We start from the raw sequence: 11,720 nt of genomic DNA, 5'->3' as shown, positions 1-11,720 counted from the left end.
CGATTTACTTCTCTCTCTACCAGAACATTCATATAATTTATAAGTGTTTTGTATGTATAGAAATATTTTTAATTGGCATCGTGCTTTTTAAATTCACGTGAAAATGAAATTAGACAACAGAAACCACAACACAAAATAAAGTGCACACATTTATTAATAGGTTAACAAAACAGTCTTCCACAGCCACTTTAGGACAACTCTGTAAAAGCACAAAACAAAAAAAACAAGTGATTAAAAATGGCAAATTTACATGTGTTTAAGTACTTTCAGTTAAATGACCTAAACCCTCATCGTTAAGTCGTGCATAATCTTTCCCAGACTTGCGAATGGGTCAGATGGGTAGTGATTGGTATAATCATTGGGATGGCTATTAAGTCACAATAATTAACATGAAATTAAAAATACTTACTTTAATGGTCCGCTTTGTGTTCGTTTTGAGCCCTTCAACTGAAAAATAGTCGAAACCGATATGCTTTAAATATATACAAGAACCACAAGCCACACTAAGAAAAGTTTAGTTTGTCTCTTGAACTCAATACACACTTAATTGACATTAACATGAATAAAACTTTATTTTTTTTACCTGCTGTGCGTCCACCACGCCATGCTTCGAAAGGAGGACTCCACTTCCGCCTTTTCTTCTTCGACGGTTATTTAAAAAAGTCCCCAGCGCAATGCTAAACATCTATGCATGTGTCTTACTGTTCTCCGCTTTTAAAACTTCGTCAATAATTGCTATCATTCACTTTAAATATAAAACACAATTTCGAGCCCTCGAGCGACTAAAACGAAGACTAAAAAAAAAACTACTTTTAATCGACTCGCGTCTTTGGATGTTAAATCGCGCCACCTACTGCACGGATGTAGTAAGCACAACAGAAAAAAAATCACGTTTTTGTGTTTTGAATTCAATACATAGCTAAATATTTGTTTTATTTTGTACAATTTAGCTAATGTACACAGTTCTCCACAAGGTTGCTGTAATGCCGAATACGTTCTTTACAATAGTGTTTTTGATTGACAGGAGATGAATAAGCGCATGAATCAAAAATGTATTAGGGTGGTTTTGAAGCGATTAAAAACTGTTAAACTGTGTTCCACCAACATGTAAAAAGGCACACCACACTCTCAACCAATCATACTCACCACCGGATTTGGATGTTTTGTTGATTTCTGTGCTTCTTCCATTGTGTATCCACCAAATACATTTTTTTCTTGAGCACGAGGATTGCAAATGTTTGGCCAAAAGTGTTTTATATTTTTGAGCCATTCTGTACGCGGGCAAATTCCGAATAGATGTATCCTTGGTTATTATTAACAATGATAACAATAATATTAATGAACAGTGTAAGCAACATAAGATTAGCGCTGACTAATTACAAATACTTGTCAAAATAAATATCAAAAATGTGTTGCGTTTTATCTAGTGGGAGCACAAATATAGCATTAGACACCATATTTTCACCATAAAACATCAGATAGGAAAGAGGACAGCAAAAGAGTATAAAAAGGGGGGGGAATAAAAGCTGGAAGAGGAGCGCTACCTTTGCGCAAAAACCAGCGTCTCTGATGCTCCATATGTGTCCGTTCTGAGCCGGCCTAGCTGTTGATGCCGGCGGAGTCTGTTTTGGCTTTGCCCGCCGAGTTGATGATCCTCATGAGACAGTGTCCGAACTCCTCCAGAATCAAGCGCTCGGCCTCCGCCTGAGGCTGCCGCGCCTGCTCTGCCCGCTTGGCCTGCTCCAGGAGGCACTCGCACGTCGCCTCCAGCACTTCCTTCGTAACGAACGTGTACGGGAGTCTGGGAGGAGAACAAATCAGTGCACAGACAGGTGTACAGTGTTTTATGATTTGTTTTTCCCAAAGTGTTTTGGTACCTGCCACCGCCGCTTGAGATGACGGGCGTGGTCCTCTTGAGCAGGTCTGAGATCTGCGAGGAGAGCTTGGTCTTGGCGGCCGTCTGCTGCTGGACCCTCACCTCGGCGGCGTCGGCTAGGTGCATGAGCGTCTTCCTCTCGGGGCTCTCCTCGAAGTTCTTGCAGCCGACGCACTTGCAGATGGACGAGCACATGATCTTGGCCTGGGTCGAGAACACAAAGGAAGGAGGAGAGGGAGCTCGAGAGGGAATTCCGGTTCATTTTGGAAGCCGTGCCGAGTTGAAGGCTCACCTCGTAGCACTCGCAGTAATTCTTCAGGCAACCCGACCGTTTGCAGTTGCAGCCTTTACTGTGGCGCCGGTCCGACTCGCCCTCTTTGCCCTTGCCGATCTTTGGCTTGAAGGCCTCCGGGTTGCGGTCTAAACACGTCTGTGGCAGAAACAAAGTGGCTGAGCGTCAAGGCTCGTGTCTCGAAAAGGCCGAGCGGCGACGTACCTTGATGGCTTTGGAGCGCTCGGCCTCGTGCTCCAGGTTGTTGAAGCAGTTGTTGCAGTTGCAGTTGTTGCAGAACTCGCCGTTGGCGAAGCAGTCGCAATATCTTGAGGGCAGATCGAAGACGGACAAAGTGTGTTGTTCGTACACATTCCAATCATACAAATAAAACTCGCATCATGAGAAATTTCAAACATAATGGCGTGTTGACACTCACAGCTTGAGACACTGAGACTTGGTGCAGTTGCACGGTTTCCTCGGCCGCGACGCCGCCTCGGCCGACATCCTGCGAGTCAAGAACATCAACATCACTTGTGTATATTAAAATCAGCGCTCGGATCGCCCCGGAAATAGACTCGGGTACTCACCCGTTGAGCGGGAGCCGGGCCTGAGTCTGGATGGTGGCGGCGGCGGAGGTTTGAAAAGTGGAGTTATTGGCGAGGGTCACGATGGGCGCTTGCTGCAGCTTCACGTCACACACGCGGATACACACGTGTCAATATCACATCGTGTGGCACTCAAAATCTGGGTCTAAAAATGGCACCAAACCTGCGTGACGTATTGCGCCGGCAACACGGCGTAGCCCACGTTGCCGCCGCCCGGGGCCGGCGCCAGGACGGTGCCCGGCGGCAGGTTGGCGAAGTTGGGCTGGAGCTGCGGCAGCGCGGTGGCGGGCATGATGAGGCGCTGCTGGGTGGCCGTGCCGCCCATCACTTGGGCTCCCGACGTTAGAGGTTTAGGCGCCACCTGTGGGCGAAGCCCGGCATTGGAATTGAGCCGAAGTTTGAACCAGGAACAAAATAATAATTTTGGTGCGCCGCTTTACCTGCTTGACCGTTTGCGCCGTAACGATCGGGACCGACATTCTCACCGCCCCCGTGCTGACCACCATGGGTTTAGCTGTGGGACGCGCCATGTTTAGTCTGTGTTTCCTTCAGTCTTCCGCAACATCATTCGGGAACAGCGCCACCGCCGCCACTATCTGAGTCACCTGTCTGCATGGTGCTGGTGCTGAGAGCGCTGGGCTGCACGGCGCCGCTCGCCGTGGTGGCCGTGACCAGGCGCACGTAATGGAAGCGGCTTCCCTGGATCTGCTGCATGTTGGGCTGAGCCGCCAGCGGGATGATGGTCTTGAACTGGGAGCCGCCCACCGCCACCGACTGCACCGATTTGATATTCTGGAAAGAGGACGAGGGATTCATTTCAGGGACGAGCATTTGGGAGTAGGACTTCATTTCATTTTGGGAACAAAAATGCTTTCAAAGACAATAGGCGATGAGTGTTAAGGTTTGCAATCTGAATATTTCTTTTCCGTCATTTACAACACACTGATTGAAATACTCGCTCACCTGCGCCGCTGCCTGACTGGTGGCCACCTTGACGGGCGACACCGTGGTAGATTGTTGCATCGAGAGGATCTGCTGGCCTAGCGCCACGCTGACCGGCAGCGTCATCGACTTCGGAGTCCCCCCGGAGGTGGGCGACGCCACAGACACCACCGTCACCTGGAGGGAAAACAAGAGTAAGACGGAGCCAACATTGGGAAACATACGGCTGTCGAGTCGGCACAAAGCTTCACCTTGCTAGGAGTCTTGAGGGGGGAGATGGCGATCTTTTTGCCGGCGATGCTCTGGATGCTGATGGTGGTGTTGTGCGGGGACTCTGAGAGAGTGATCGTCCTCTGAGGCATCGTCGGCGAATTCTGCGCCAGGACACGTCCTGCGAAGGAGATGCCCTCATTAGCTACAGAAGCGCTAACCGTGCGCGGAGAGCGTTTGAAAAAGTGTCACTCACCCGCAATGACGGGAGAGCCCGACGTCTGCGGACTCAGCACTTTGCTGTTCACCGGCTTGTTGATGATGTACTTGATCGGCGGAGTGGAGGACGCCGGCGTTTTCTTTGCAATCTGTTCATGACAAAGGATCAGGAAAGACACAGAATGATTTGTCCACATCTAAGGCAAGACAACAACAAAACAACAGCAGGCTCATGCAAGGGCAGTCTGATGCATAATTAGACAAGCTGTCATAAAGAAAGCAGCATCATGGAGCGCCCTTTAATGCACACTCTTTCAATTTAGTATTAAAAAAAAAAAGATTGAAATGAGATGGAAAATAATTTTGGTTAAAGTCCTTCTAGTGCACATACTGGTGCATGGTAACCATGAGACAAAAAACAACCTCAAAAATATTTTGCTAAAAAGTGACTGCATCTCAGATTTCGGCTCACAAAGCAAAGCGATGTAATTGTTCTCGTTTGAACCAACCTGCAAGGTTTTGAGCTGCTGCCCTTGTAAGCCGACTGCGCTCCCAACCGTCTGCTTCAAATCCGACCTCCCGCCGATGGCCACCAACTTGATGGACTTTCCGTCGGTCACGCCCGCCGCTCCCCCTGCCTTGGCGGCGGCGTGGGGCAGCTGCAGCACGATGGGCTGTCCCGTCTTCCCGATGGTGGTCACCAGAAGCTTTTGACCCCCCACCGAACGCGCCGCCTCCGTGGCCTGGGCCGAAGCCACCTTGTTGAGGATGATCTGATGGTTGGCGGCGGAGATGCTGAGCGGCACCGTGAGCTTCTGCAAGGCGCTGGTGGTGACCGTCGTCCCCGCGACGCTGTCCGTGGTCCTGGTGGCGGCAGTGGAGGTGGCCAGCGCTGGTCTCAGCGTCACCAGCGGGGAGGACAAACTTGAAGCCGATACGACGTATTCCGTCGATGTGACGACGTGCTCCGTCGATGTGACAACGCTCTCCGGGGACGCATCCGTTTCCATGGCGACGGACGCGTCCCGGCTGGATTGAGCCACCTCCTCAATGGCCTCCATGTCCATGATTTCATCTGGAAGGAGGCTGTTAAGCTCGGGCGACACCACGTCCATGTTGGCGATGACTCGGCACCCCGGCACACCTTTAACAGAAGACAAACACGCTTGTCGAAATGTCAACCTAAATCACCCTTATTATGATTCTTAAAATTGGACCATGTCAGTCAAAAATGAGCATCTCGAGTTCAGATAACAAAAATAACTTTATTCACCCTCGTCGACCAATAGAGGAAGCAGAGAGCTGACCAAGTTTGCAACATAAACAAAAAAAAAAAAGGAAATGTGAGGTAAGCCTACTAGAGGTCAAGGTTCAGAGTGTTGTAATCGTACTGGTAAGCAGTACAACTCGTTGACAAATATATTCATAACCCACAAGCCTAAATTCGTTGATAATGTTGAAAATAAGCACAGTTGCCTTGTCTAAGAGCGTTTATGTTCCCGTTTAGAAGCTCTGACGTGAACGTAAACAAACCGCCAGGGTGGCCTAGCTAACGTTAGCCCACCCACCCAAAATACCCTGTTTTGGAATTTAAGCGTGCCAGAAAAACGTCCTTTACCGTCACCAAAAAGGCTTACAGCCGAGGCCGACAACTGATTACAGGTTAATGACATAATCATATCGTCATTATCATCATCCCCGGGTAGAATCCTTGCGTCTTCCCCACCGAGGGGCTCGCTTAGCCCCCAGACTTGGCTAACCGACTGCTTTTGTGCAAAACGGCCGGAAAGTTGTATTACTTTGTATGTGTGGAGGGACATGAAAACCATCTCGGGAAGGAGGCCCTAGTCCGTGGGCAAAGGAAGAGAGCGAAAGCGAGCTATTTATTTGGCTGCGTTACTATTTCAGGCCGGGCTTGGATTTCGAAAGATCCGCCATTTTTATCTCGTCATCAGTGCTGCTAGCTGCGCGGCTAACAGCGAGCTAACAGCAGAATATATTATTTTTTAAATTAATAATCATGAGTATAAATATATTAAACAGTGATCTAAAAGTTCACAACAGTGAAATGAATAAGTAAAGACTTGGTGAGGAAAGTTAAATTTAGTTTTTCAGAACCCTTCTCCTCATCTGTCACTTGAGATCATTCCGATGGTGGAAAGAAAATAGTCTCGTTTCAAAGGCACAGAGTTATTAACATATCCTCTTTTACTCAATTTAATTGTGTGTCTGCGTGTTTGTTTGTTTGTTTTTAAATAACTTTGTTTAACAGGTTGTTATATAAGGAGTTATTATAAAGCATACCTTGTCCAAAACATATCAAAATTAAAAGATCGGTGACAGTAAAAATAACAACGTGGACCTTATACGCAATAATGTTGTAAATGAACATCACGCCACCAAAACAACCCTTGCAAAAAAACGTCTTAGTGATGAGCTGCGGAACGTTAGCGACTACCTTGGACAAGTTGATGCGACCATGAACGCGAATATAATTTGCCCGAGGGTGCAAAATGCTTTTAACAGGTTGTTCATGAAGGGATGTCAACCGTCCGAAACGGCATCATTCAGGGCGAGGAGCACAACTGCTGTACTCCTAGCAAACTTGGCGAGCAGGCTAACCCGAGCTAGCTTCAGCTCTACGTTTATTTTGTACACCTTAAAAATGTAGACCCACGCGTAGTGTTTTTTTCCGCCGGAGCTGCGGCGAGCTTCCCGCACCGAGTCGCGCTTACCTGAGTTATCTGACGCGAGCCAGCGTTTGCGGGAGAAACCAGGAAAGCAAAAGACGATTGTTCAAAATACCGCGCCGAGCGCCATTCCTCCCTGACATTTCACAGGTCGGCCACGCCTTCCTCCACATACGTCACCAATACGTCATTGTTAAAGTTACAGTAGCAGCAATTCAGCCCCCCCAAGGTACTTTCCATGCAGAATTTGTGAAAATAATAAATCCATACATATAAAACATATGTGTATTGGTATAAAATATAGTCGATGATTTTAGGTGAACGTCCCAAACAACTAAGTGGCCGGTTGCCTCTATGAAAACATTTCCTATTACGCCACCTATCGACCGAAAGCAGGATTAACTTTGGGATTTCCTTCATTTTTGTTTTTATCTAAATTGCATTTTAAAAATGCCATTTGAATGTCGGACTGAGCTTTCGATATAGATTTTATAAATAAAAAAATTTAAAAATGTTTTTTTAATTATTCGCCTCTAAACGGAAGTTACACGTTTGGCAGCGGAAGCGGCGTTGTTGACAACCGGGACGGTGTGACAATGGCCACCGAAGTGCGGCAGGAGCTCGCACAGCTGATGAATTCGTTTGGCTCCCACAAAGATCTATCGGCCAAGTACGTGACGCTTACCGGAAAAGTGTTTTTTATTTATTTGGCATGCATCAAACTCTCCCCGGTACGGAATAGAAATCACTCCGTTTGACTAAGGCGGGTGGAGGTGTTACCATGACAAACCAAGCTAAGCTAATGGTAGCTCCTTTGCTATAGCTCCTATATAGGTGATTTTCTCGAATTGCATGTATTTGAGATTGAAATTATTTTGTCAATATAGATTGAATGATTAAAAATGTAGGCATAGCGTTCGAGCCCCATAAACGTTTGCACCATCTGCACGTTTTCATGTGAGTTAGCAACTACTTTTAGCCAAACGATGGGCAACAAAGATCATTGTTTAATTGAAAGTATAGTACATGAATTTTCTTTTCACAGTTCTTGTCCAGAGAGGACAGCAAAATGCATAGATGACAATGGATGGAATGTCAAATTGTTAATATTTTGATTCATTCTAAATAATTTTGCTAAGAACCGTTTTAAATTGTGGAAAAAGTTGCCTAATATTGCATATTTTATTTCAGATATAGACAAATCTTGGAAAAAGCTGTCCAGTTCACAGATGCTGATCAGCTTGAATCCCTGAAGGCCTTTGTTGAAGCAAGTATGCAACATGAGTCACTTTTATAGCACTTGATAGTCTTGCATATTGCCCAATAATAATACACATTCCTCTCCTCTACTTTTCATGCTCTCGTAGTGGTCAACGAAAACGTGAGTCTAGTCATCTCGAGACAGCTTCTCACCGACTTTTGCACGCATCTGCCTAACCTGCCCGACGCCACGGCCAAGGCGGTGTATCACTTCACTTTGGAGAAGATCCAGCCGAGGGTCATTTCATTTGAGGAGCAGGTACTTCAATTTTTATAACATGCCACAAACATGCAACCTCTTAATCCTCACTTTTGTGTCTTTCTATATCTCCACGTTAAAGTGTTGTTCTTCACTTTGCACAGGTGGCCTCTATCAGACAGCACTTAGCGACCATTTACGAAAAGGAGGGCGACTGGAGAAACGCCGCCCAGGTTTTAGTCGGTATCCCTTTGGAGACGGGGCAAAAGTAAGCCACGAGCGCCATTTTTGTCACCCGTGAGATCCTTCCTGGTCTATTAAACGTTCTTTTTCGCCCTCCTTTAGACAATATAATGTAGACTACAAGTTGGACACCTACCTGAAAATAGCCCGTCTCTACCTGGAGGACGACGACCCGGTGCAGGCTGAGGCTTACATCAACCGAGCCTCGCTGCTTCAAAACGAGTCTTCCAATGAACAGCTGCAAATACATTACAAGGTGAGCTACCAAAAATGATATCAATAATCGATGAAATAAATTTCTTTTAAATGCATTACTCTGTCACTTCCTGTAGGTGTGCTACGCCAGAGTCTTGGACTTCAGGAGGAAGTTCATTGAAGCAGCGCAACGATACAACGAGCTGTCTTACAAATCCATCGTCCACGAGAGCGAGCGGCTGGAGGCGCTCAAGCACGCGCTCAACTGCACCATTCTGGCGTCCGCGGGTACGAATAATCTTCCCAAGTGATTCCGGGAAATCTGCTCATGTTTTATTTTGCCGCGATTGCAGGCCAGCAACGTTCCCGCATGTTGGCCACCCTCTTCAAGGACGAGCGCTGCCAGCAGTTGGCCGCGTACGGGATTCTGGAGAAAATGTACCTGGACCGCATCATCCGGGGCAACCAGCTGCAGGAGTTTGCCGCCATGCTCATGCCACATCAGAAGGCCACCACGGCGGACGGTCAGTACCCGCCAAACCTGTAACTGACACAATCTTAGTATGTGATGGAATACTTGGATTTCTATTGACTTGACCCGATATGAACTTCAGGCTCCAGCATCCTGGACAGAGCTGTGATTGAACACAACTTGCTCTCCGCCAGTAAACTTTACAACAACATCACCTTTGAAGAGCTCGGAGCACTTTTGGAAATCCCTCCGGCCAAAGTGAGAAAACCGGATGGAGTCAAATGAGCCAAAAAATGGCGAGAAAGTATTGCATTTTAAATTGTTTTGTTTGTCGCTGTTTTGATTTAGCTTTCCTGCTCCTATTCACAGGCTGAGAAGATTGCATCACAGATGATCACCGAAGGACGCATGAACGGATTCATTGACCAGATTGACGGCATTGTGCACTTTGAGAGTGAGTTAAGAAAATCTGGGATATAGACAGATGGGATGATCAAAATTATTCATTGGCCGGTTTTCTTGCGTTCTGTGTAAATGAGTGGGACGTCAGTGTGGAAAAAGCAAAAAAAGAAAGTGTCACATGGACAGCAGGGGGTGCTCTACTAAAGATGTTCTGGAGTGTTTTATTGAAAGCCATTTGAGCATTTATTGATATGTCGATATCGTTTTTCAGCACGAGAGCCGCTTCCCACGTGGGACAAGCAGATCCAGTCGCTGTGTTTCCAGGTTAACAACCTCCTGGAAAAGATCCGAACAGCAGCTCCCGAGTGGGCCGCCCAGGCCATGGAGACCCAGATGAGTCAGTAAAAATCACCCCACCCCACGCCCTCTTGAGTTTTTTTTTTCTTCTTGCCACTCCAAAGCATCATCGCAAGGTGCGCCAAAGGAAATGACATCCCTGCACCGCTCACGTCCCATCGGCTGGATATTTCAAGGGCACGTTTATTGCCCGGCGGGCGCCCCCAGTGACTCATGTTTGCGTTGATGACGCGATTGCTCTCGTGTTCAAGCTCTGGCATTTTATTGGCTACGTGTCACATGGCCAACCGTCACGACACACAGTGTCGACACTGAAATATGATTAAATGTGCACACGGCTATTGGCTCAGTCTGTTTTTTTTTTTCTCTCTCAAATGCATCACTGTAAAAATACTAAAATAACAGCAGATGGCGGCCAAGCACTACGTTTCTACAATGTGGTACGGGAAAGTGCCAAAGCACTACTTTTATATTAGGGCGATAGATTCAAACAAGCTGACTCCCAATTCAAATGTCTTTTATTGAAATCTCGCTATATCAAATCATAAAGACGATTTGATCTCCTCAGAGTTGATAAGACCTGCAACAGGTAATGAAAAGATGTTAACGCTGCACAATGTTATAAAACAATTGATATCTTATCGAAATGAAACCACATGACTACTATCAGATTTAATTCACATTTTCCACCTGCTCTCATTCTTTAGATGTGTAATGTTTAACTCACCAGGTCAGGAGGTTTGCGCCAAAGCGCTCCTTTTTCAGAAGATGCCTTGTTCCTTTCTCCGGTCGATGTCTCGCTTGAGCTGGCAGGTGCTACACACAAGGCAGCACAAGTTGGCGAGGAAGTCGTTGAGCAGGGATCCCTGCAAACACATGTCGGCGCGCAAACACGCAGGTCTTTGAGTAGAACAATGACTCGGCTGAATAAACATGCTTCTTCAGGAAGTTGGGCAACAGCAGTGAAAAGCAAACATAGATGAGAGGTCTCATTTTGCAATGGTATAGAAAATGAAGGCTAAGGTTTGTGGTTTCGTACGTTAATATTGTAGCGGGTCCGGTAGACGCTGCGGATGGCCATGCTCAGGCCGCACAGGCAGCACTCATCCATGTCGCTGGCGATGGTGCAGCTCAAGCACGGGAAGCACCAAAGGCCGTAGCAGCCTAGAAAAGCAAAGAGGATGAGCAGTGCGCAAATTAGTCAAACATTAATAGAATACCAATTAGAGGTCAGATTTCATCTTCAAGATTCCTGCCAAGCCTCTTTATATCTTTTTTATTGGCTGATTTATTGCCATGTGGGAGTTTTATTGTTAACCGATTGTCTTCCCTTCCGCTTTCTTTTCAACTTGGAGAAACGTACATGTTCCGCAATCGTCGCAGAAGTCACACAGGCCGGTCTGGAAGTCAGAGGCGGGATACCTGCCCGGTTGATTGGTCACGGCCATGATGCGCTGCAAAATATGTTCCTCAAAATATATAATGCGGCCACACAACCACCATCATAGAAACAATGAAAAAAAATTTACATCATATTAAAATGTACACATTTAAGATTCTGTGATAATTTGCTGTATAGCGCGTGAAGACTTTGCAATTTGGGTTTGAAAAAATAAAAAGTGAACACAATATTCCACCTGCAGCTAATATAAAGAATGTAACAATCCAATTAAAAATTGAAAATAGAATAATAGGCTTGTCTTACCGAACGAGGGTGCGTTGGGGACGAACTGATGAGCTGGGGCGATGTCCGTTTTGTTTTATCAGGATGGGACG

At 46.5% G+C, this 11,720-nt stretch overlaps 3 protein-coding genes across 6 annotated transcripts; 1 reads left to right on the top strand and 2 right to left on the bottom strand.

Moving 5' to 3' along the window:
• Positions 1-136: 136 nt before the first annotated feature.
• lin54 (lin-54 DREAM MuvB core complex component) lies at positions 137-7,005 on the bottom strand. 3 transcript variants are annotated; one of them, XR_015861518.1, is made up of 16 exons: positions 6,862-7,005; positions 4,636-5,270; positions 4,164-4,275; positions 3,949-4,088; positions 3,719-3,874; positions 3,361-3,547; positions 3,196-3,269; positions 2,919-3,116; positions 2,738-2,835; positions 2,587-2,655; positions 2,373-2,475; positions 2,169-2,306; positions 1,878-2,080; positions 584-1,801; positions 410-447; positions 137-199 (listed from the first exon to the last, which is right to left on the bottom strand). XR_015861518.1 is itself a non-coding variant. In XM_088391012.1 (14 exons), the coding sequence occupies exons 2-14, from the start codon at positions 5,239-5,241 to the stop codon at positions 1,600-1,602; spliced, it is 2,286 nt and encodes a 761-aa protein (XP_088247138.1). In that variant the 5' UTR covers positions 5,242-5,270; positions 6,862-7,005; the 3' UTR covers positions 137-1,599. The 3 variants fall into 3 exon arrangements, 2 of the variants coding, with proteins under 2 accessions (XP_088247138.1, XP_088247139.1); XM_088391012.1 differs by having other exon boundaries at positions 137-1,801; XM_088391013.1 differs by lacking the exon at positions 6,862-7,005 and adding an exon at positions 5,926-6,066 and having other exon boundaries at positions 137-1,801.
• A 375-nt stretch (positions 7,006-7,380) lies between these two features.
• cops4 (COP9 constitutive photomorphogenic homolog subunit 4 (Arabidopsis)) lies at positions 7,381-10,283 on the top strand. Of its 2 annotated transcripts, none has more exons than XM_088391022.1 (10): positions 7,381-7,486; positions 8,008-8,087; positions 8,184-8,335; positions 8,440-8,543; positions 8,621-8,774; positions 8,851-9,001; positions 9,067-9,237; positions 9,328-9,443; positions 9,555-9,639; positions 9,859-10,283. In XM_088391022.1, the coding sequence occupies exons 1-10, from the start codon at positions 7,413-7,415 to the stop codon at positions 9,990-9,992; spliced, it is 1,221 nt and encodes a 406-aa protein (XP_088247148.1). In that variant the 5' UTR covers positions 7,381-7,412; the 3' UTR covers positions 9,993-10,283. The 2 variants fall into 2 exon arrangements, with proteins under 2 accessions (XP_088247148.1, XP_088247147.1); XM_088391021.1 differs by having other exon boundaries at positions 9,534-9,639.
• A 161-nt stretch (positions 10,284-10,444) lies between these two features.
• LOC148389440 (placenta-specific gene 8 protein-like) lies at positions 10,445-11,706 on the bottom strand. Its single transcript, XM_088391029.1, has 5 exons — positions 11,650-11,706; positions 11,308-11,398; positions 10,984-11,108; positions 10,672-10,810; positions 10,445-10,524 (listed from the first exon to the last, which is right to left on the bottom strand). The coding sequence occupies exons 2-4, from the start codon at positions 11,390-11,392 to the stop codon at positions 10,706-10,708; spliced, it is 315 nt and encodes a 104-aa protein (XP_088247155.1). The 5' UTR covers positions 11,393-11,398; positions 11,650-11,706; the 3' UTR covers positions 10,445-10,524; positions 10,672-10,705.
• Between the last annotated feature and the right edge of the window lie 14 nt (positions 11,707-11,720).

The sequence above is a fragment of the Syngnathus floridae genome, chromosome 12 (assembly GCF_059516105.1).
Source record: "Syngnathus floridae isolate MCC-2025c chromosome 12, RoL_Sflo_1.0, whole genome shotgun sequence".
NCBI classification, from domain to species: Eukaryota; Metazoa; Chordata; class Actinopteri; order Syngnathiformes; family Syngnathidae; genus Syngnathus; species Syngnathus floridae.
The sequence above is the reverse complement of the archived record's forward strand: the minus strand, read 5'-3'. Positions and strand labels throughout refer to the sequence as shown.